Raw genomic sequence first — 23,623 nt, 5'->3', positions numbered from 1 at the left:
ACCTAAATGCTTTTGGCGGGGTTAATAGTAATGGTGCGAATATTCGTACCCGGTAAAAGGTAGACAATTGGCTACACCTGCCAACTCTTCTAATCAACATCAACTCTAACCTAAGGTTAGCTGAGTACCTCCCAACCTAAGCTACGGAGGGCGGAAGAAATAGTTAGCCGTGTTCACACTAGTAACAAGGAGACCCACCTGAGCACCTTGGAAATCAACTAAGAAGTTCCACCAAATGCACATGTTTTCGGAGCTTTCTTTCCTCTAATAATTCTACTTTTTTTTACTCTTACTTTTCAACCATTTACATAGCCCAAATGTCTCTGAAGCCGCAAATCCGCTGGAATCCCTTTTCTAGCTCCAGCCACTCGGCAGACAGAGCTAAACCCTCGCCTTTTCACCGCGCAAAAGGATGATACTCTCATCATGATACTCTAGTCGTTGGGTAGAAGAAATATTTAAATTCTTTTTTTCAGAGGTCTCACAGGTCTTCACACATAATACATAACCATGGATTCGTCTAGCGCCACCGCCGTTGAGATGTCTCTCTCGCAAGCCGTATCGACTATTGCAAACAGCTCTTCAACTGCTATTGCTTCGGCTATTACGAGAGTAAACGATGTTGCGGATACCCAAGGCTCTTCTTCGTGGCTCGGGCTCATCGCTAGACTCGTTCTTTATATACTCCACATTCTCTCGACAATTTTGTACTGGAGTCTTAAGCTCACAACAATATCTGTGCCGACGTTACTGTTCACGTTGTTTTCCACGAGCTGGACAGTGACGATGAATGCCACAACCTTGTAATGGTTCCACTTGTTCCTCGTAGCTTTGGTGTACTAATACTTAGAAATAGGGCGTTGATAGTGTTACTCATGTTCGCTGCGGTCACTTGGGTTGTGAGATATAGATACTTGAATATGTATTCTCGTCTGCCTCCAGAACCACAGCGTAAAGAACCCGATCTAGATCTTTTCCCGGAGAGCCACGAAGAAGGTGCTAAACCTGGCTTAACCAACTATCTCGACGAGTTTCTTAGCGCCATCAAAATCTTTGGTTATCTCGAGCGCCCTGTGTTTCACGAGTTGACCAGGAGTATGCAGACCAGGAAGTTGATTGCTGGCGAGACGCTGAACCTAGAAGAGGAGAAAGGGTTCTGTCTTGTTGTAGACGGGCTGGTTGAGATCTTCGTCAAGTCTTCCAACCCCAACCAGTCATCCCGATCCACTGGACTCGATGAGAGCCCATCGCAGTCTTCTTTCTCAGACGATGAGCAATCCATCCCTGGTCAGCAACGATATCAGCTGCTGACCGAGGTGCGGAATGGCAACCCCATGTCATCCCTCTTCTCGATAATGTCTTTATTTACAGAAGATGTAAAGCTCAAGTTACCGTCTGAGGAGAGTCTGGAGCCCAACAGTGCCAACAGCCATTCCCGTCATGAACGTTTAGTCAGCGGTGGTTTTACCCATGAGCATGATATGGCGGAGTTTTTAACTAAAGCCTCGGATCTTGACCCAGTCCATGGCGGTCGAATCCCGGTTGACGAGTCTCAAGTCACGACGCCATCTTCTCCTACCCGGCCTAGGCTACCAAATATCCCCCCTATTTCCTTAGATGAACCGCAAGTGAGCCACACTCGACCTGCTATGAAAAGAACAGCTACCTCTGTCCATCCCGATATCATTGGAAGGGCGACAGTCGACACGACTATCGCGATCATACCTGCTAGTGCATTCCGTCGGCTGATTCGGGTTTATCCTAAAGCGACTGCTCACATCGTCCACGTCATCTTGTCTAGATTCCAGCGCGTCACTCTCGCTACTGCATACAACTATCTAGGGTTAACCAACGAGGTTCTTCATACAGAAAAGAACATGATTCGCTACGCTACTTGTCAGCTACCAAACATCCTTCGGGGTGATGCTTTAGAACGCCTTAAGGAAAAGTTTAAGCAGGAGAGGGAAAGAGCCGGCGAAGAGGAAAGTGGCAAAGGAATTGCTTTGCATAATGGATCTACTACAAGCCGTCGACGTAGGTCTTCGACGGGCTTACGTAAGGAGGCAGCCATGCAAGCAATGAGTCGTGCTAGACCTCGGTCTGTGGTAGCATCTACGATTGCACCGCCCCAAGAACGCCTCTCGATTCATACCCCTAGCCCTGGAGATCTGCTGGCTAACGTCCACTTAGCCCGCAGTGGGGGGGCAGGATCAAGTGGTACCTTAGAGATACCCATAGCAGAATCTTTCCAGCACTCAGATACCTTTCAGAGTGGAGATACAAGTCCTCTCGCTCGGCGTACTTTCAACCCATTCGCTACCCAGAAACGAGCTCGCTTGTCGATTGATCCTCGTGAGTCTGTTGATGAGGACAATCTGTTCAGAGTGTCTATACTAGAATGTGTTTTCAAAGCCTTAGGCATGAGCAGCAGTGGTTCCTCATCTAGAGGCCCGGAGTCTACGGAAGGGTCCCCGAGGCTTGTCTCCTATGACCAGAGAAGGCAGAAAGCTGTGTTCAGCAGTAACGCGTTTGGGTTCATGGATCCTTTCGATGGCTCGACTGACTGGGATGCTGAATCAATGACCTCTGGCGGAATTTCGTCAACTGGCACGCCTAATGCCCAGTTTCTTGCGGCTGACATGAAGCATGAAGTGGAAATTGTTTTCTTTGGACAGGGCTCTGTGTTAGTCGAGCAGGGAGAGCGAAGTCCAGGACTTTACTACGTCATTGACGGATTCCTCGATATTTGTGTCCCTGCAGAAGACTCGGGAAGCAATATCCTGAGCTCATCTAGTAGAACATCCACGACGGCGATGCATAAGGCGGAGTCCGAAGAAGCCGCTCGACGCCCGTCATCTTTTGCTCCAACCAAGAAGCCTGACAACAAAAGCACGTCTGATGCAAAACGGGGTGCGAAACCGGAACGCCGCCGAGTAGGACTCGTGAAACCCGGCGGTCTTGCAGGCTATGTTAGCACTGTTTCTTCATTCAGATCCTTCATCGACGTAGTTGCAAAAACGGATGTATATGTTGGCTTCATCCCGCGGGCAACATTGGAGAAGATTGTAGAGAGGTATCCAATTGTGCTCCTGACAATGGCAAAGAGACTCACGAACTTACTCCCGCGACTCATATTACATATCGATTTCGCCCTTGAATGGGTCCAAGTCAATGCTGGGCAAGTCCTATTCCGTAAAGATGAGGAAAGCGAGGCTATTTATATTGTTCTCAACGGAAGGTTGCGATTAGTAGAAGACCGAAAGGACGGTGGGATGAACGTTCGCGCGGAATTCGGCCAAGGTGATAGTGTTGGCGAACTAGAGGTCATGACTGAATCTACGCGTTCTGGAACTTTGCATGCTATTCGTGCGACGGAACTTGTCAAGTTTCCTCGTACCTTATTCAACAGCCTTGCCCAAGAGCATCCTAATATCACAATCAAAATTTCAAAGATCATCGCCTCTCGAATGCGGTTATTGGTCGATGATCCATCAAATCCCGCAGGGAAGGACGGGACTTCTGGCACATCTATCAATAAGAGTTCGTCTACGTTGAACATAAGGACCGTTGCTATTCTTCCAGTTAGGTCGGGTATCCCAGTTGTTGAATTTGGAAACCGCTTGATGAACGCTCTGGCACAAGTCGGCACACCAAACGGTGCAACTTCGCTGAACCAAGCCGCAATTCTCAGCCATCTTGGCAAACATGCATTCAATAAAATGGGAAAGCTAAAGCTAGCTCATTATCTTGCCGACCTTGAAGAGAAGTACGGATTGGTTGTTTACGTTGCTGGTAAGTTTAATTCGTTCCTTGTCCACGTCCTTTTTTTCCTTGGTATGATGAGCAAATCACACCCAGAGCGCCGTCTATGAAGGCTTTAAACTCTAATTTTTTCCTGACCATAACATACAAACTCTCTGCTTGATTTGGGCTTCAAATTATACGCAATTCTAATTAGAACTACTAGATACGAGTGTGACAGCTCCTTGGACCCAGACTTGTATCACGCAAGCAGACTGCATTCTGCTCGTAGGCCTGGCCGAAGGATCCCCTGAGATTGGCGAATACGAACGATTTATGCTTGGCATGAAGTCGACCGCCCGCAAAACACTAGTCCTCCTCCACACTGAGCGTTATTCGCCCCCTGGCCTGACGAGAGGTTGGTTAAGAAACCGTGTCTGGATTAATGGTGGACATCACCATCTACAGATGGTCTTCGAGTCTAACGCTGTTGCCGCACATCCGCCCTCTAGGAAGGCTGGGCCGACCTTAAAAGAGCGAGTACAAATTCTGCAGGCTGAGATACAGAAGTATACAGTTCAGAAGATACGACAAAGGCCTTATTACTCGCCCGACGCCCCTTATAAAGGTGACTTCCAAAGACTTGCCAGAAGACTCTGCGGCAAGTCTATTGGTCTTGTACTCGGAGGGGGTGGTGCCCGAGGTATTGCCCACGTTGGTATCATCAAGGCAATGGAAGAGGCCGGCATCCCTATTGATATCGTTGGTGGCACGTCGATCGGCTCCTTTATCGGGGCCCTTTATGCACGCCATGCTGACGTTGTGCCTATGTTTGGTCTAGCTAAAAAGTTCGCTGGGAGGATGGCAAGCATGTGGCGTTTTGCGTTCGATTTAACATATCCGTCCGCGTCGTACACAACTGGGCATGAGTTCAATCGTGGCATTTTCAAAACCTTTGGGAAGCACCAGATCGAAGACTTCTGGTTGGAGTATTACTGCAATACTGTCAACATCAGCAAGAGCAGGCAGGAATTCCATACTAGTGGATATGCTTGGCGATATGTGCGAGCATCTATGTCGTTGGCCGGTCTACTCCCACCTTTATGTGACGAAGGCAGTATGTTATTGGATGGCGGTTACATCGATAACCTCACGGTGTCCCATATGAAGTCTCTTGGTGCCTCTGTTATTTTTGCCATTGATGTAGGCGCCATAGATGATGATACGCCTCAATGTTACGGAGATTCGCTCTCGGGGTTCTGGGCGTTCTTCAACCGATGGAATCCTTTTTCAAACATTCCAAACCCTCCTACGCTAGCGGAGATTCAAGCTCGATTAGCCTACGTATCGAGTGTAGACGCCCTAGAGCGCGCCAAGATGATACCGGGATGTTTCTATATGCGCCCGCCGATCGATGAATATGGAACTTTAGAGTTCGGGAGGTTTGACGAAATCTATGATCTAGGATATAAATTTGGCAGGCAATACCTTGACCGCCTAAAGGATGATGGCGTGCTTCCATTAGTCGAAGAAACTGAGGCAAAGAAGGCATTGCGCAGGACGATGGCGCCCCGACGTGCGAGTATTTGATGATAGCGATCTTTAGTAGCGTTGTTATATATATTTGTTGTATACCCAGTCATCATCTCAGATTCGCATACCAAAATGAAGTCAATGAATCAAAATGAACCTCTATAGTTGATGTGCTTCAATATATAACTATCCAACGCAATGAAGATTATCTGAAGTATAGGTATGTATAAATGTGACGTAGAATTCCTAGTTGCCCTCCGAAATTATTGATAAGAAAAGGGAATGTTCAGGGTATGCATTATCGTAGAGAAGCTATATGGTACCATCCCAGCGGCCATGTTCTCTCTTTCAGGCTATATAAAAAATATCGTCGAGGCGATCACCCCTGAATGTCTTCATCCGAATGCCTACCTACCCCGCACGTAAATCACCAGTAGCCAAATATTTCGTTCCAGATAATATGATGGTTGAATATCACTACCAGTTTGGATGCTCGGAGATCCACGGAGGTTCAATGTGGTGATGAGACCGCCAGTCCCAGACGTACATAGCTACCCTGAGCTACCTCTTAAACCGAGGATATAAGTCGACATGGAGATAACCATAATTAAAGAGCTGATCGTCTTGTAATCCAGTATTTGGTATCTTTATCCCTTTCTATATATCTAACTGACCTCGATAAATGCTCATCTTCAAAGAGACATTACAACGATGAAAATCAAGGAGGTATTACCAGCATCTTGCCTAATAGGCATGGCGTTTTCTCAGTCGAAGTTAAAGATTAGTGAGGTCCAACTTGCGATATTCTCATTTACCAAATATACCTCTGACTTACGAGCAAAAAGTGCCATTGGGAGACAGTATAACTGAGATTACTTGTTGGAGGGCAAAGCTGTGGAATGACTTAAAAGTAAATAACTTGACGGACAAGATCGAGTTCGTCGGCTCGATGAACAATACTCAGAGTTGCGATACAGAAGACGGGGAATTTGGTAAGCAGCACCACGAAGGCCACACGGGTTATCTCGCGATCGATGTAGCGTACGATCATATCGACGGATGGCTCAATGATACTAAGCCTGACATCGTCATGTTTATGCTTGGTACGGACGACATCGCTCGAGGACGACGGTTGGAGGATGTCGTAGAGGCATACACGAATATGGTGCAATCGATGCGGCAGTACAATGAACACGTACATATTATCGTAGGCTTCTCCGTCTTCCATCTAAATCAACAGCCAGCCAGCCATTTTGAGACATAATACTAAAAATAATCTCCAAATAGGCCAACACCGTGGTTCCGCTACCAGTAAATATGAACCCCGTGAAGAGGCTCAACGACATGATCCCAGACTGGGCGGTCGAGCAGAACAAAACCGAGTCGCCGATCTACGTTAACGACATATACCCGTTCCCGAATACCTTCCTGAAAGACGGCATACATCCTAATGATGAGGGCGAGGACCGTATTGCCGATGGGTTGAATTCGCTCTTGACGTGGATTATTAATTCGAATTCGACGGGTAATACTACTGTGTCTGGTTGAAAAGGGGGGGTACCCCGGGGTGATATAGAAGGGGGTGTTAGGAGTATGGGAGATTGTGAGTTGAAAATATATACTTCTACATAGAGAATAAAACTATATACGAGGATCACGGTCGATATATGTCTACCATATCCCAAGAAGAACTTCGTCTGCTGTCGCTATCGAGGAAGCCTCATCTCTAGTCTCAGGACAGGGAATAGCAATGTTCAAGCAATATCTCCTAGTATGAACCTAGGACGGCATATGCAATCAACCGCATGCAGCCTCCCGACTATTTTATATTTGGCCCCATGTGCAGCAAACCGATGGCTAGCAGCAGCAAACTGTTATCACGTTGCCTCCTTAGAAATGAACGTCGTGATCTAAGTGATGAACAATTTCTTAGGCATCATAAAGGGTTACGGAGAAGACCCCTTTTACATAGGTCAGGTAGGTATTTTACTTGGTGGTCCGCATTCGTATATTCCACACATCACCAGTATGCTTACGCGCACATGCAGCAACCTTGACTCATCTTATACCAGTTATTCCGGACCCCCACGAAGAACACAAGTCGACATGGAAGTAAACCCAGCGCGGAGTACCTTAGGTAGTTAGTAGGGTTCTAAGCGCGATACTACCTAACGAAATATCTAGGTACCGTACCTTACTGATCGGCTAACCTGCCCTGGTCCCAGAACACGAGAAGCCATCCATCGACATCGATCACCCTTAAGCGAAGGCTTATTTATTTCCTTTCCCTTGACGCCAGACACTCCAATCTGACATTCACTCACTTATCTCCTTCCCCCTGTCCTATTTCTGAGAACGTGATCCCGGTTCGATTCGCTCGCCATAAGCCACCTCCACGAAATCCCACTTTAACGCCGACGTGCGGCCTGGCGTTGGCGCTCGTTACTGACTGCGATTGGCACTGTTGTGTTGGGGAGGGAGGGTCGCGTAGGATTAATCTGGTTGCTTACGGTAGCAAACAACCGCATTTCTGACGACTTGAGGATCTGATATATGATAGGTTTGCAGTTCTCGTAGAGGTAATAGATAGTCGTCCGCGTTACGGGCTACGAAAGTCGACTTGTGTTTGTTTTGGCCATTGGTTAACGTCGATGAACATACGAGAGCTGATCTAGGGGTCTTATTTCCCTTTAGCCAGCCTACCTACCTTAGGGCTCAATATATCGCTGCCGTAGGATTAGGATCTTTATGGATACCTCAGCATAGCATATTAAGAGGTACCTATGTAGATAGTCTGTGTGGTACACAAGCGATACGCCGTAAAGCGATATTATTCCTTAAGAAACATCTAGCGGTAAAGTATACGGCGTATGGCCATTCATCAATACCCAAGGAATAAGTAAGATTCTCTAAGTCCGAAGACACAACTATCAGCGTCTCTCTTGTGCTTATTCTCTAGCGTCAGCTCATGTCTCAGCTTACATGCATCACGATAGCTCTCCAGACGCACAACCTAGGAGAAACCTGCCAAACTAAGATTAGAACGGGGTAAGATTCTAGATCCCGCCATGGGGGACAAGGTTACATTCGGCCTATGGCAGTGCATATCAACCACCCATCATGCATCTTAGCGTGCAGATGCCATGCGGGACACGTTCGGCACGTCCCGACCTCCCCCGTTTTCGATGGAGGGGCTGTCGTTACGAGTTGCTCTAGGTGGTGAAAAGCTTCCTTTTCATACCAATATTGCGAGATAAACAGCTACGAATATCATGTCCCAGACGAACCGATGTATAATTTATAGCCTCGAGGCTAGAAGCTGTAATAGCTATTATACAGTTTCATCTAATAGCCCGTGTCGATCCATACTCCAGAAATAACTATCCGCTCTTGGTAACCCACATTAAACTCCTCGTAATGCTTCGTAATTATTGTAGATCTATAACTGCAGAATGTACAGGTATACGCTTTGGGAGGCCATCCCATGCCGCTAGGAAATAGATAAAATATACCATGATAAAAACAACTTGCAGATGCATTGCTGCTGTGTGTAAACCCGTGATGAATACTAATAGCCTTCGTCTAGTGTGCCGCAGTGGTGGGTCGTCTCCCAAAGATCCACCACTTTCTCCGTTCTCGTTTGTCTCTCGGTTTCTTGTGTAATTTCCTCGTTTTCAGTGTGAGCTCGGACGAGTCTTTACTGATCTCGCTGGTCTTCGGTTCAGCTACGTGGCTCGCTCGATCGAGTTCAGAAGCAGTGGGACCGGGGGCAGTTGAATTCGACTTGGTACGCTGTGACGCATCGATCGACAGCCTGTACTTATCATTGCCGCTGCTGGATGGCCTAGGTTTGGACAACCTACGTGATCTCTTTTGATGAGATGAAGTCGAAGGTACGATTGCATCTTGTTCCTTAACATCTTTTGCTGTCGTATCTGCAGGAGCTTTGCCTTTTTCCACCGAAAGGTCCTGTGGCGTTTTCGCACAAGGAACGCTAGTGGTTGTTGTCTTGTTAGTATTCTGTTCTAAGCCGGTAGCTTCTTCTGTAGAACATGGCGCAGGTGGAGGGGCCACGATGCAGGGCGGTCGAGGTGGTGCAATAGCGGGACCGATAGATGTAGTGGATGGACCAAGGGAGGATTCGCTTAAGATACTCGCCGAGGAAGTGCTCTTATCAGTTCTCTCGGCAGCAACGGAGACTGGCGGGATGGCCGTCTCTGTGCTAGATATATTTTTATTTTCTAGCTTATATAGTTTGTTCCCGGTCCCCTGGTTTGCTGTATGAGATGCTGAAAAATAGGCACTTTTGGTCGGCGGCGGATAGTACCGATCACTCTTCACAGGTGCCCCGACAGTTGTTTGAGAGACAGTGAAAGGCGTTTGATATGACTTCTCGCTAAACGAAAAACTTTTCTGAGAAAGGCTTGGCTGATAGCTAGAAGTATGCGAAAGGCGGTTGATGGCCTTGTTGTCCACCCTTGGTTCATCATTGGGGGTGCTTGATATTGCCGACGTTTCGTCAAGAGGCGCATCTGTTTAGAAATTAGAGAGAATGTACGTATACCGTGGCATAGGACTTTTACCTTTACTCGATGTAATACTGGAGTCTCCAAGAGATAATCTCGGAACCGATGATATAGATAAAGGGGATCGTATGTATTCCGGTTCTTTCCCCTTGCCGCTTATCCCGCTTCTCACGCTTCTTATGCTTTCCGGGTGATTCGAGTTGTTGAGACCTTTTTGGGAGCCAAGTATCTGCGGGGGGTGGTACGTGAGTTTAGGCCTGTCGTTTACGTTGTATGGTTGGTAGTTTTTTGGTAGAGGAAAGACAGGAGTTTTATAGATGGAGAACGAGTCTCGAACCCGTGGCATGCCGGCCGCCTTACATTCCGCCCTTGCCCGCTCGATATTTTGCTTGTTCAACTCGATTACCCTGGCATTGTCTGCCTCTCTTGCGCCTGGAGGGGCTACTAATAACATATCGCTAGCAGCATGCGTGACTACGTGCTTGTAAGGCACCTTAGCAGGTTCTTCCTTTGCCTTCTCTGTCACTTTTTCATCTTTCTTCGATTTTTTCTCTTTAGCTTGTAACCGTCGCTTCAATCTTGAAAATAGAGACATGGCTAATCCGGATTGTCTTAGGATTGTCGAATTAGAGTAATGTATATGTAGTCCCCAGGTTCGCAAACGTAGATTGATTTATGCCAGCATTAGCATCGGTATCGTCTTACTAGAAGGACTTAGATTACACGGTTTGACGACGGCCTTCATCCAGGGTAGGCAGACGGACCAAAGTAGCAATCGAAAAATACTATAGATAATATGATGATTCCGTAGCGAGTGTTAGGAATCATAGGAAGAATAAGAGCTAAAGTTGTCTGGTCATACATAAAATAAAGTAAAAAAAGAATAAGTCCAGTAACGAGTGTCGGAGGGAAAGAGTGTAAATGATAGGGAATGGAATGCCGGAAGCTACGACGGCGATGGGTAGAACCCGTATGAACTTCCTATAATATGAAAGATAATATGAGAGATAAGAGTTTCTCCTAGAGCCTTGAAGAGATTGAAACTACTTTATGTGAGCATACCTAAAGTTAGAGCCGAGGAAGAAAATGTATTTGAAGAGCAAGATAAATATTTATTGCCACTCCAACGATACAGAACCTATTTCCTTATCGTGTGAGGTCGCATCGACAAGACTTCCATGTGCGGCGATAGATACCTTAGATGCAGCAGGTATGCATAGACGACCCAAGAGTTCGTATTTCGGCCAGCGCATCGGGGGAATTATACTGCAAGAGTGCAAAAGTAGACATAAAGTAGGCATCTATTGGCTTTCTTGTACTATTAAATTCGTAACTCCACTTACCTTTATGCAGTTGCTTCAAGCATGACGATATATACCCAGACTCATGGGTTCGCAAAATGCCTCCAATGTTTCATTGGTACATTGGCAAGCATATTAGCGAACTTATCAGCCCCCAAGTAGTATTACTACCTACTGATCACGGTCAATTAGCAAGGCTAGGGTTGATGATAATGAGATTGGAGCTTATAAAATGTACCAATTCTTAAAAGCTAAGTGAAGCTGAAGTTATTACTTTAAAAGTTGAATATTAAGGAGATTAGGTGTGGAATAGGAGTGGGGTGTAAGTACATGTAAGGTACCTTGGATAAAGAGGTATTATAAGCCTTAGGTACCTAACTTTTTGTACCTTTCTATCCCCTCGGGTCAGATTAGGAGATATTTAGATGCATATATCTTACATAATTCGAGTTTCTGCTAGATGATCGAGATATACTAACCCATAGTCACAAATACTACATATTATAGTATACAAATACTTATTTCCATGTGCTTACCTTGGCTATTACCTGGTAATAAATATTATGTATTTCGAGATAAGATGTTATGAGTCGGACTTAAAATGAGTGTTCCGCGATTTATATGAACCTAACTAAGTATCCTATACTTTGATATTCATACACTACATGTTATAAAGATTCTAAGTAATATAGTTTTTAAGAGTGTAATTCGGGTAGATATCTGGTAAACTAGATTGATCTATTAAGCAGAGTCGAATTTATCTCATATTAAATAGAGATAGCACATGCTTAAGCTATCTATTAGGTACCCAACTAGACAACGGCTCAATCCTTAAAGAAGGATCTACTTCTCAAAGGGTTTAATATTGTGTAACGAGATATAACACATGTTAAAAGCCTCATTCGACTAGCGTTCCCTAAAGAACATGAATATACTTTTTAAATTTATTGGGACATTATATCAAATTAATATTTACATCATTGAAAACAAAAGGGGCCTGACTTCCTCCAGCTGAGATGGGTAAAGGACTCTATGCCACCACTTAAAGCAAAGCTAAGTCTATAATACCACGTATCCCGCAATATGCTTTATAGTTGCAACTACGCAACTACTTATGCCATTTCCTTGAACTTCCGGAATTCTATGTACTTTCGGGGAAGATCAGCAGCATTTCCTTATAAGAGAATGTTGTACAACGTCAAATGCGGACGTTTAGACAATAAGACTAACCAAATGCGACACCTCTCTATCATTGCGGACAATTCGATAGTGCCCCTTTGTATATGCAAAATATTCAAAGTAACTCTAAATCTCGAGTCCCTCCATTTCCACAACATGCTCCTTGTGTTGACATTTAGAAACTTCTCCAAACCCTTATGCTAGCATTTAAATTCGCCTTATAGAATTATAGAGATCTCGAGGGAATACTAGCAAGATGGTACGACCGCCTCCACTTAGTAAGACAACGTAGGTCAACCTTTGGCTATTATAATTAGAGACGGGCTGATATAATATTAGGCATATAGTCAGCTATGACCCGCCGGATAGTTCGAGACATTTGCTAGCAGACGGTTCACGTTGGAAAGCATCTGCAGGAGTAGGGAAAAGAGGCCCACCACAACCTGCGAATCGCTATAACCTACTCTTGTATCTTAAAGGTATAAGCCAAGATCAGGACGTTCAGCCTCTTGTTAGAAATGCCTTCATGAGTAGGAAAGATCTTGGGGTAGACTACGTACTATCAAACGCTGGAATATCAGAAACCAAGTTGCAAGGAAATGACCACGCGGCTGCTCTTATAGCTGAATGGGACGCTGTTATTGAGCTGGCCAGGATAATCTGGCAAGACCCAAACAATCTCGAAGACTGGATGACACACATGTTCTACGAGCAATTTCGAGGGCGAATTCTGAGAGATGACGAGACCAAAGCACAGACGCTAAGCCGAGTATTGGGATGGGCTGATAAATGGGCTGAAGTTCGTTACCGATACTTAAATCATTATCTGCGTGATGACCCAGACCACTGGATGAGAGCAGAGCAGAGGGCTTTTAGAGATGCCGGAGACCACGCTAACGAGATAGTTCACACATCCTCATTGCAGGATGACTGTCTACTAGCTGAATCAAAGTGGTTTGTACCTGTACACAGGGCATTGTTTTTTGATGTTTACCGAATAGGTGTTAGGGAGGGCCGGCGATTGGGTACGTATATTCATAACTGCCTCTATAATTCGACGTAGTTCTAATGTTGATATATAGTTTATCTCGCGAACTGGACCGATCTCCCAAGGGCTCTTAGGGAGATATTCAGATGGTCAATCGACTATATTAATCGTTATATTCATTGGCGGGAGGGATTGATGCGGGCGGAAACCAGAGATCACTTAAACGAAGCACGCCGCAATACTCAGTTATCAACCCAAGCAAAGCAGAACCAGAGAGTTCAATTCGCAAATCACATGAAAACGAGCTTAAGGGGCACAGACGAGGCATATACTAGATTTTTAGGTGTATTACGTGTCTTAATGATGGAGGCAAGGGACCGATTGAAACTCCAACGAATTTCGTGGGAGGAATTTTTGACATTAATTGATATGGTGAGGCATCAACTTCGGACCTGTCGTCTGAATCGCCACAACAATAACCGGAACTGGGATCTACGACAGAATTGGCCCAAGCATTCAGGCCAAGATGCTTTCCCACTAAAGCCTCAAACTCCAGATAACAGGTTTCTATTCTAATATAGACGGAGAGGTTGTCAATTTGTTGTATTATAAATTTACTTGAGCTTAACAAGGCAAGGTAACACGGTGCACTACTATATTGAATAAGGATGTCTATATTGGACTTCTTTGAATACCTGGTTCTAAATTTAGAAACTTGAGTATTGCGTGTGTCTTGGGTGAAGAGCGTCATTAAGATAGAATAATAAACGAGTAGAGCTAGTGTTATATGTTAAATGACCATATATGAATATTGCCGTTGATAAAATTAGCCACGCTGAGCGACAAAAAATATGGAGGGTTTTCGGGATTTAAAGAGTTGGTTGAAAGCACCTATGAAGATGTGAAGAAAGTAAGAGTATCCCCTTGGCTGGCATAAGACAGCAACTCCATAACTTTCAGTATTAATATATACGGATTGGCTAGAAAAGAAGGAAAGGCTCGTGCGGTACTAAGTTAACCAATAATATTTGCGGGTTGCGGTTTTAGAGATTAACCATAAGACTTTTTCCTATTATGTTAGTGAATGACGTTAAGCCTTATGTACTAATACTGAAAGTTATGGAGTTGCTGTCTTATGCCAGCCAAGGGGATATACCTGTTTCGATATGTGTGGCGCATTTAAGTCATTATATCTTACCTAATCCACGCTATATTCTATCAATAGGTACAATACTAGGCCAGTATGTACCTATAACGGATAGCTGCAGTACCTAACCTATAGGTCAGGTAGGTATAGCTTGCTAAGCGCCCCTCTGCCAAGATATTTAGGTATTTGGGTACCCAATTTCCCAGTATCCCCCCTGCTATTTCATCACGCACGGACCATCTGACATATATTCAAGAAGCAGTAGTCCGAAAGCTCCAAAAAATCCCGACTTTAAAAACAACAGCAACATTACCGTTACCGCAGGTCGTATTCCTGATGTCTTCATGTAATAAACATGTAGACATGTATACATTGGAACTTGGGATTATTGATAATATTCTGCCTTTTTACATTTTTGTCTGATTATTATTTTAACCTGATTATTATAATCTCATTATCATTTCCATAACTCTCATTGTCGCAATCTCGTCCTTGTCTTTCGCGCCTCACCCAAAAAAAATACGTCACAGTCTAATCTGGGCACGTCCCCCCCCCAAAACTAAGAGAAGGTCCTCTCCACCCTAGGCGAAACCAATCTAGACCCTGTCGCACGGGGAGGATAATCCTAACCTGGCTGCGGCTGCCTTGTCTACACTAAGTAGCCCGACGCTTTCTCGACATTCACATCTCACGTCGCCTCATATCGTCTCAAACCATATTCATCATCCGCTGTTCACCATCCACCCATCCACCCATTTAACCCACCACGAGCCACAAAGCCCCATCTTTGCTTGTTCTTAATCAATCACCCATTACACCTTGCTTTCATTCTCGGCCCGCGCGTCCCTTTTTTTTTTTTTTTTTTTTTTTAATTTGATAGTCCCGTCTTCACCTTGCCACCCCCCTCCGAACATAGATTTGTCGCGTGCGCGCCCATCAATTAGCGCGCCTATCTTAAGGAAAAAGTGGCAGCGCTCACCCTCCTTAGCCAGGCCGACACCGAATTATCCCTTCAACAACATTTAGATCTTGCACCAGATCTTTTACAGTATAATCGTCTGGCTGTCGACGTCGAACCTGACGTACCGTTGACGATGGCGGCACAGCCCGTGCCTCATCCGTCGACGGATAAGAAACGAGTAAAGGTCTACGAGTTGCGCAATAATGACTGGTTCGATCGGGGTACAGGCTTTTGTACCGCTGCTCTCAACATTGTAAGCATCTCTTAGCTCGCGACGCGCTTTGCGCGAACCTTACTATTCCATCGCATTGGTTCCCTTCCTTGCCTTTTGTATTCTATCGCTGCTAACGTAGAGACTGATATTACCTCAGTCCGAAGATGGCCACCAAAGAGATCCACGAGTAATTGTCGAGTCTGAAGACCAACCGGATCGCGTATTGCTCGAGACAAGGATTTGTAAGGAAGATGGTTTCCACAAACAGCAGGGTATGCCAATGGCTCAATATAAAAACTTTGCTATGAAGTGCATGATTATTGACAGTTATCTCTAGAAACCTTGATTGTCTGGACCGAACCTACCAATGGCGTCGATATGGCTCTCAGCTTTCAGGAAGCTGAAGGTTGCGCCATGATATGGTATGGCTAACCGCACGCACTTGATTCTGATATATCCATGGGGAAAAATAGTGACTAAACATGTTGTAGGAAGTTCATTAATAGTATCCAGCAGCAATACCAGTCTGTGAATGCGCCAGGTATATATATATATTGATTCGCCTCTATTCACTGATAGGCCGCTAATCTGGTCTTATGTAGACGATAGCCTGTCTGATGATCTCGCCATGGACGGTCTAAACCCGATTTCCCTCCCCCCGGCTTCGATGGCAAACCTAGCCGAAATAGAATCGCAAATGCGTGGGCTTAGTGGAACGGTAAATGGTCGCGATGCCCTCACTAAGTACGTTCTGGCGGAAGATTATATCGGCAAGCTAATCCCCTTGGTTTCCGACGCGGAGGACCTCGAAAGCCTCAACGATTTACATCGCCTTTGCAATATTATGAAGATCATTATTCTGCTCAACGATACTAGCATTATAGAGCACGCCGTATCGGACGAAAGTGTAATCGGCGTTGTCGGCGCGTTGGAATATGACCCGGATTTCCCGAGCCACAAGGCCAATCATCGGCAATGGTTGGAAGGAGAGGGCCGTTTCAAGGAGGTTGTGCAAATCGAGGATATCCAAATACTAAAGAAGATACACCAAACGTATCGGCTTCAGTATTTAAAGGATGTCGTCTTAGCGCGTATTCTAGACGATAACACCTTCTCAGTACTGAACTCGCTTATCTTCTTCAATCAGGTCGATATCGTACAACATCTCCAGTCAAATGCAGCCTTCCTCGCCGAGCTATTCAATATATTCAAGTCTCCTCAAACCGACCCTAGGCGTAAGAAGGAGGCAGTACTATTCATACAGCAATGCTGCGCTATTGCTAAAAACTTACAGCCGCCAGCCCGCCAGACTCTGTACAACAACTTTCTCGCTAATGGTCTACTTCAAGTCATTAACTTTGGCCTGCGACACGGCGATGTAGCAGTGCGAGTTGGTGCGACGGATATCCTGGTGTCTATGATCGATCACGACCCGCAGATGATAAGAGCTATGATCTACAGGCAACTTCAAGAGAAACAGCCACCTTTGACGGACTCGCTTATCGACTTGCTCTTGGTCGAAGTTGATTTAGGGGTTAAGTCGCAGATATCCGATGCTCTAAAGGTACTGCTTGACCAAGGTCCGCCAGTACAGCAGGAGGCGTTTACGAAGGCTAATGGCGAGTACGGAGTTCGAGCTGCATCCAGAATACCGCCAAGCGCAGATCCGCAGCAGGATAACTTTCTTAACACCTTTTACGAGAGGTCAGCGTCGAGACTATTCCAACCCCTAATAAACCTGGAGGGTCGAACAAGCATGGAGTTTTCAGTTCAGCAGGCCTCTATCTTCACATATCTTATCGAGATTCTCTGTTTCTTTATCCGCCAGCATCAACACCGTAGCAAATTCTTCGTCTTGAATAATGATATCGTTTCCCGCATCAGCCAACTTCTCAGTTGCCCGGAGAAATTCCTAAAACTTAGTGAGTTTCTTAGATACCAGGTATTTGTTTTGGGGATGCTAACCCTCTCTTAGTTGCCATCCGGTTCCTTCGACAGCTGATTGGCCTGCAAGACGAATTCTACGTAAAACATGTGTCGGAGAAGAAGGTTATCGGTCCAGTCCTCGACGTCCTCATTGAAACTATGCCAAGAGACAATTTACTTAGTTCCGCATGCTTGGAATTCTTCGAATTCGTCAGGAAAGAAAATGTCAAGGACTTAGTCAAGCATATTGTTGAGAACTACCGAGACAAGGTTCAGAGGCTTACCTACTTGGATCTCTTCAGGACCTTGATTACGCGATATGACCAGACTGGGGGATTCAGTGCTAATATGGACTACTTCATAGAAGTGGACGACGAGCCGAGAAGACGGGCAAATATAATTAATCCTAAGACTGGAGCGTTAATGGAACATATTGCTATGGACCAGGCCGAGGAAGAGTATTGGAACACGTCTGACGATGAAGAAGAGATGCAGGCAAAACCAGGAAATCGAACGACATGCACAAATGGAGAATCAAACGCGAAACCCCTGGTCGATTACGCTTCGGACGAGGAGGGCGATGAGAACTTGGATGCCGGGGCGCTTTCGGCTGACGAGGACAGACAAGATGATGGGCCTAAGAAAGCAGATGACAATTCTGGAGATGTTGCGCCTCCGCTGGAACGCCTGTCCGAGAAACGCCGACGCGAAGAAGATGAGGAAGATGACCTGAGTAAGATGGTCCAACACAAACGTCGAAATAGCTCGACCGCCAGTTCTAGCGCGTCAAGCGTATCCGGAGTTCTTCGCAAGAAGAGGAGTATCTCGGGTGCCAGAGATGCGGGAAGCGCACCAAGGAAGATCGCTATCAGTCTCTCTCCGAACCTAAAGGGCGGTGGCGGGCAGGGTCAAGGTCGATCAGACGACGAGGCATGATAAGACCAATAATCTATTATTTTCTTCTCGGGACCCTATTTACGTACTAGCATGGTTTGGTTTCGGTACGTCAGTGATGACAGGAAAGGCGGCCGGCGTTTGGCGAGAGGGATCTTTTCGACCCTGTGTCTAATAGGGATAGAGCCTAGATACTAGGAGCAAAGGAGATGAGAGTCTAGGAACAAGGACAGAACTTCGTGGCTCGAGGGTCCTACAGAAGCCGGGATTGGCTCTGTCTCGAAAGTTCTGCGATGGAAAGTGTATGTTGTGGTCTCCGATAACCACAGGCCTGGAGAATGTCATGTCACTGTATTACTATTATAAGCCACCCTGGCAAAATAGCCCCAGCGTCTGCTGGTACGCGGAACGGGCGGGCGGAGACTGAAAACAGGGGGTTGCACAAATTAAAACAATGATTACAAAAATAGGCATGTAATTCGCACCTTTAAAACTTAGCTACTATAGTCTGGCTACTCGAATCACTGGATGTGATCCTGTACGGTTCTCTTAGGAGAGAATACCGTTAATTATTGCAATGCGTTGACTTCATAACCTAGGCTTTGATTTATAGTTTAGAGCCCGCCTCTTCGTCGGGCGAGGAGATTTCTATAACGAGTTTACCAAATTGCTTCCCATGTCTTATGTCCTCGAACAGATCATCGAGAGCCTTTAAGTTATCGAGTCCCTTGACTACACGGCTCACAACAGGTCGTATCTGGTGCTTCCGCACAAATTCTACCATATCCCGGAACTCGGCGCGCGACCCCATCGTCGTGCCCCGGAGATCAACGTTCTTCATCACGGCCTGCATCAGCCAATCCATCTTAGGCCCGACCGTCATCCCGTAGATCGATATCACACCCCCCGCTTTTAATAGCCGCACCGTCTTAGCCACAATATCCCCTCCCGCACCGTCAACAACCAGATCCAGGTACGGCCGCGACGCGGGCAGTTGTGCTGCGAGCTGCTTCTCCCATCCGGCTTCCTTGTACGATATCCCGCCCTTGGCGCCCAGCGCGCGCGCTCGCTCTAGCTTCGAGGCGTCGCCCGACGTCACGTAGACATTGCAGCCGAGCGCGGTGGCGAATTGCAGCGTGCAGAGCGCTACGCCGCCGCCGATGCCTGTCACAAGGACGTTCCGGCCCGCGACGTCGGTAATGTCGCCGCCGAATCCCTTCATCACGAGGGCGCGCCACGCCGTCAGCCCGACGAGCGGGAACGCGGCTGCTTCGGGGGGAGACAGGTGCGGCGGGGCGAGCTCAACTTCGTCCGCGGGCACGAGCACAAAGTCCTGGCCCGCGCCGGCCGTGTACAGCGTGGTGCCGCCGATGACGCTGAACTTGCTCGGGTCCTCGGGGCCCGCGGGCGAGCTCGACCAGCCGCGGGACGGGGTCAGTACGACTTTCTGGCCGAGGAGGGCGGCGGAGTGCGATCCCGGGCCGGACTCGACGACGGTGCCGAAGCCGTCGGCTAGGAGCGGGTTGGTGAAGGATATCCCGGGGTATAGGTGTTGCCGGATGAAGAAGTCGCGGTGGTTGAGGGCCGCGGTGTGGATCCGGATTAGGACCTCGTTGGGGCCGGGTTTGGGCTTGGGGACTTGGACGATTTGGAGGCTGGGAGGGGGGTGTGTTAGTTTGGTGTGATGTGAGGGATGAGATGGGGTGGAAAAGGGGAGGGGGAGGGGGGGGGGTTACGGGTAGTAGACTTGGCCGGGCTTGCCGTCGACTTTCTTGATGATGAGAGCCTGTGGCATCTTGGGCGGGATTTTGTTAGTGGTTGGTTGGCTATACGATTACGATGATGGCTAGGTTAGGTACTATTATAGATACTGCCATTCAATTCAAATAAGTCGGGAGATGTTACATGGATGTAAGGGGTGATGTAGGAAGTAGTGCTGTCTATAAGTAGTAAAATACTAAGGTTAAAGTTAATGGTAATTGGCAATATATATATGTATGTATATTGTATACCTAAGTAAGGTATAACATGTAAGGAAGTCTATAGAGCTACCTTAGGTAAGGGTGCATCTAAACGTGGTTGAGAGTTGCTATATTCTACGGCTCTAATTTGTCAGCTCTGGGACGTCATTTACGATATTGGGCTAATCTTTCCCCGCGGGGTGCTATAAAACCTCGGTACCCTCCAGCCTACCTAGGTATAATAAAATGGACACCCGCAATTCTATATGCGCATGCTCGTCTGGTCTAAGCTACGTAATTCTGGTGGGGTAAAATAAGGTTATTTTAGAGATAGGTACCTCCTAGCCTAGGTTAGGTAGTACATAGGTGTATTATGTACTTAGTAGGTGCTTTCTATAGGAGCTTTATCTTTCATTTCTACCTTCCTAGGTTATTTCTTAGGTCAAAGGAGTGCACCTGCTAAGTATAATAAGATGCTCGAAGCTGGAAGGAAAGGGTACCTAACTTAAGGTACATAGAAAGAACCTTAGAAATTACCTTAGGTACCTGCGCTCATATGAAACTTGCCTTCTTCTCAATTGTATTAGACTTCGTCCCTGTAAACAAAACAAAGACATCATGCCCATATCCTAGAATTCGCATTCGGCTCGAGGTCCGAAAACGGCCATGACTTCTTGATTAAACCCTTTGACCCTGTGGCTGACATTCATTTCTTTCAAGCCTAGCTATGGTAGTGATCGTCAATACTCAATACCGTGGCATTGCTCTATCTCGTTGCCAAGTCTTCTCAACATTCTATTTCTAGAAATAGGCGAGACGTGGCGTCCGTAACTAGGTACTCTACATACCTATTCGGGCTTTGCTATCTTAATGCGACCGAGGCAAGCACGTGTATCCTAGGACTTATAATATCAACCACTGTTCCGAGTCTTTGGGTCCGTTAGTTCGATTTTAAAGGTTGCATAATACCGACGGTTGATAATCTAAGGGTTAGCAAACCAAGCTTGGCGAAATCTCACTCAGCTCTCATACAAAGCTCATATGCAAAGCTGCGAAGGTATCCGTGAAGACGGTAGATATATCTTATAGATAAGTTAGACGAGGAAGAGAGGTAATCAACGAATCCACGACCTGGGAACTTAGGATCCGTAATTCGGTTCCAAGGTTAAAGGCCCATAATTCAAAGCCGTTATCCCCACTCACTTCGGCGAGGCGCACGGATAAGATCCATGCGAGATCCCCGATACCCTTAACTCTTAGTGATCGCCGTCTACTACAGTATATACGCCAATATGCCAATACGTATATACTCATCAGCCTTGAGCTAAATTCCGGGTCCTCGTGCTAAAATATTAGCGTTTCACAATAACGTTCTCGAAACATGGATCAAATAATTCGAGGAGGATTTCGAAGTCGCGTAGAAGTCCCCGCGTGCAACCATCCGCTCACCCCCTTGCGCATAACGTGCCATCCTCAAGTCTGAAAGGGAGCATGGGACTACCAACTAATAGCATCTATGGAAATATCTATCCAGTCAGAACGTACAGAGTGAAATAGGAGGTCAATATGGCACCTATATAGCATGGAATTATATGTCGATATGATATAGATGCTGCTACACTAGCGTCGCCGACCGTTGAAATCGATATGGGACTTGTGCAGCGGGAGGACATGGATAGGGGAAATAAGGGAAAGTTCCCTAGACTACTAGGTCACCATGTGTTTGGGTACCCATCTCTACATCCGTTGCGGGTCCTTTTCTAGGATGTCTAGATTAAACGGAGAAGGGTCTTTGATGGAAACAAAGCTTCGAATGGACTAGAGTCGCCGACTCAACTATACAATATGACTCGAATATAATAACACACTATCAAGCTTTTCAAGTTCGAATTCACCACTGAAGATTCTTCGCCCATTCTTTTTAACTATTCCTACTGGAGCAGTTTGTTCTGCATCAAAGATACTACACGCTGGTATCTGAGAACATGTCTAGACCTTTCGTATCTGGCGTCGCCTTTGGTGCTGCTCTAACGGCAGCGGCGATTCACCTACCAGATGTCATCGTCGAGCAAATGACCTTTCAGAACTGGCACATGGTCGTCACATTCCTAACAGCTTCTGGTACTAGCACGTAAGACTATGTTTCTCCTTGATAAAAAATCATGATTACCTTCTCAAGGGCGTAGTGTAATAAATAACTAACCTCTGAAATAGTCTCCTTGTCAACACACTACAGCGGCTGGGTTATCTCCGCTTGAATCCGCGAGACTATTCGACACTCGGCATATTTGGCGCTCTCGATGGAAATATAATAGGAGGGTTGATTCTGGGTGCTGGCTTGGCCGTCTCTGGGTCCTGTCCAGGGACCGTTTTTGCACAAGTAGGGGCCGGTATCCGCTCTGGCCTCTATACACTCGGCGGAGGGATACTTGGTGGCATAATCTGGTCGGGTTTCCTGCGGCCGGCTCTTCGCAACCGGGCGAAGCCAAGTACAGAGCCATCGGGTGGTAAAAGCCATCACCATTTAACTTTAGACAAGTGGACGGGCACAAGCTACCTGGGAGTACTTGTTGCGGTCGAGACCTTGTTTGCGAGTGCCGTTGCAACGATAGTCTATCTTGCTTCCCCTGAATCTAGCGGATTGGTTGGTCCAGTCACAGGTGGTATCTTGATTGCAGGTTCTCAAACGGTTTCCATCGTCACACGAAAGTCTCTTCTAGGAACTTCAAGTTCCTTTGAGGAAGTCGGCGACTATTTTTGGTGGGCAGTAGGGCAGAGAGATAGGCCGAAGTCACACAGCGCCATCGCACTCACTACAGGTATGATCATAGGGGCACTAGCTGTTTCTCTTGCATCACCAACGGCGCATGTGACACCAGACATCACCATCGAGCCCATTAGAGCAATTCTTGGTGGCGTGCTCCTCGCAGTCGGTTCGAGGATGGCAGGCGGCTGCACGTCTGGTCATGGGATTTCCGGCATATCGCTTCTCTCGATCCCAAGCTTTGTTACTGTGGCTGCTATGTTTGCCGGGGGAGCTGGCATCGCCGCTATCATGGGGTAATCCAACCATTCAAAGAGCCGTGTTATTCTGTGAGGATCATATTCCCCTTGGGACGGATCTTACCATCTCGGAATAGACTATCCGATAGGGTAGGAACCTTCGTTGCACGCATGGATAATAGTGATTGTTTCGCGTTGTAGTTTCGTCTACTACGCTCCTACTCATCGGTAATAGCAAGGTAGCCGGTC

At 46.5% G+C, this 23,623-nt stretch overlaps 5 protein-coding genes across 5 annotated transcripts; 4 read left to right on the top strand and 1 right to left on the bottom strand.

Annotated features, from left to right (window-relative positions):
• Positions 1 to 920: 920 nt before the first annotated feature.
• On the top strand, positions 921 to 5,331 carry GL218_07044 (Lysophospholipase NTE1; the record flags this gene model as incomplete). The annotated part of the gene is made up of 2 exons (XM_033583788.1): positions 921 to 3,792; positions 3,968 to 5,331. 2 exons carry the CDS (start codon positions 921 to 923, stop codon positions 5,329 to 5,331), a joined length of 4,236 nt encoding a protein of 1,411 aa, XP_033433106.1.
• An 892-nt stretch (positions 5,332 to 6,223) lies between these two features.
• GL218_07043 (putative carbohydrate esterase family 3 protein) lies at positions 6,224 to 6,822 on the top strand (the record flags this gene model as incomplete). The annotated part of the gene is made up of 2 exons (XM_033583787.1): positions 6,224 to 6,481; positions 6,562 to 6,822. The coding sequence occupies 2 exons, from the start codon at positions 6,224 to 6,226 to the stop codon at positions 6,820 to 6,822; spliced, it is 519 nt and encodes a 172-aa protein (XP_033433111.1).
• An 8,687-nt stretch (positions 6,823 to 15,509) lies between these two features.
• GL218_07042 (uncharacterized protein) lies at positions 15,510 to 18,452 on the top strand (the record flags this gene model as incomplete). The annotated part of the gene is made up of 6 exons (XM_033583786.1): positions 15,510 to 15,629; positions 15,748 to 15,862; positions 15,928 to 16,012; positions 16,082 to 16,131; positions 16,193 to 17,512; positions 17,566 to 18,452. The coding sequence occupies 6 exons, from the start codon at positions 15,510 to 15,512 to the stop codon at positions 18,450 to 18,452; spliced, it is 2,577 nt and encodes an 858-aa protein (XP_033433112.1).
• Positions 18,453 to 19,017: 565 nt separating this feature from the next.
• GL218_07041 (putative zinc-type alcohol dehydrogenase-like protein YogA) lies at positions 19,018 to 20,205 on the bottom strand (the record flags this gene model as incomplete). Its single annotated transcript, XM_033583785.1, has 2 exons — positions 19,018 to 20,065; positions 20,147 to 20,205. The coding sequence occupies 2 exons, from the start codon at positions 20,203 to 20,205 to the stop codon at positions 19,018 to 19,020; spliced, it is 1,107 nt and encodes a 368-aa protein (XP_033433109.1).
• A 2,151-nt stretch (positions 20,206 to 22,356) lies between these two features.
• Positions 22,357 to 23,435, top strand: GL218_07040 (uncharacterized protein; the record flags this gene model as incomplete). The annotated part of the gene is made up of 2 exons (XM_033583784.1): positions 22,357 to 22,502; positions 22,586 to 23,435. 2 exons carry the CDS (start codon positions 22,357 to 22,359, stop codon positions 23,433 to 23,435), a joined length of 996 nt encoding a protein of 331 aa, XP_033433110.1.
• Positions 23,436 to 23,623: the final 188 nt, after the last annotated feature.

The sequence above is a fragment of the Daldinia childiae genome (assembly GCF_008694065.1).
Source record: "Daldinia childiae strain JS-1345 chromosome Unknown Scaffold8, whole genome shotgun sequence".
NCBI lineage: Eukaryota > Fungi > Ascomycota > Sordariomycetes > Xylariales > Hypoxylaceae > Daldinia > Daldinia childiae.
Note: the sequence above shows the minus strand (reverse complement) of the source record. Positions and strands in the feature narration are given on the sequence as shown.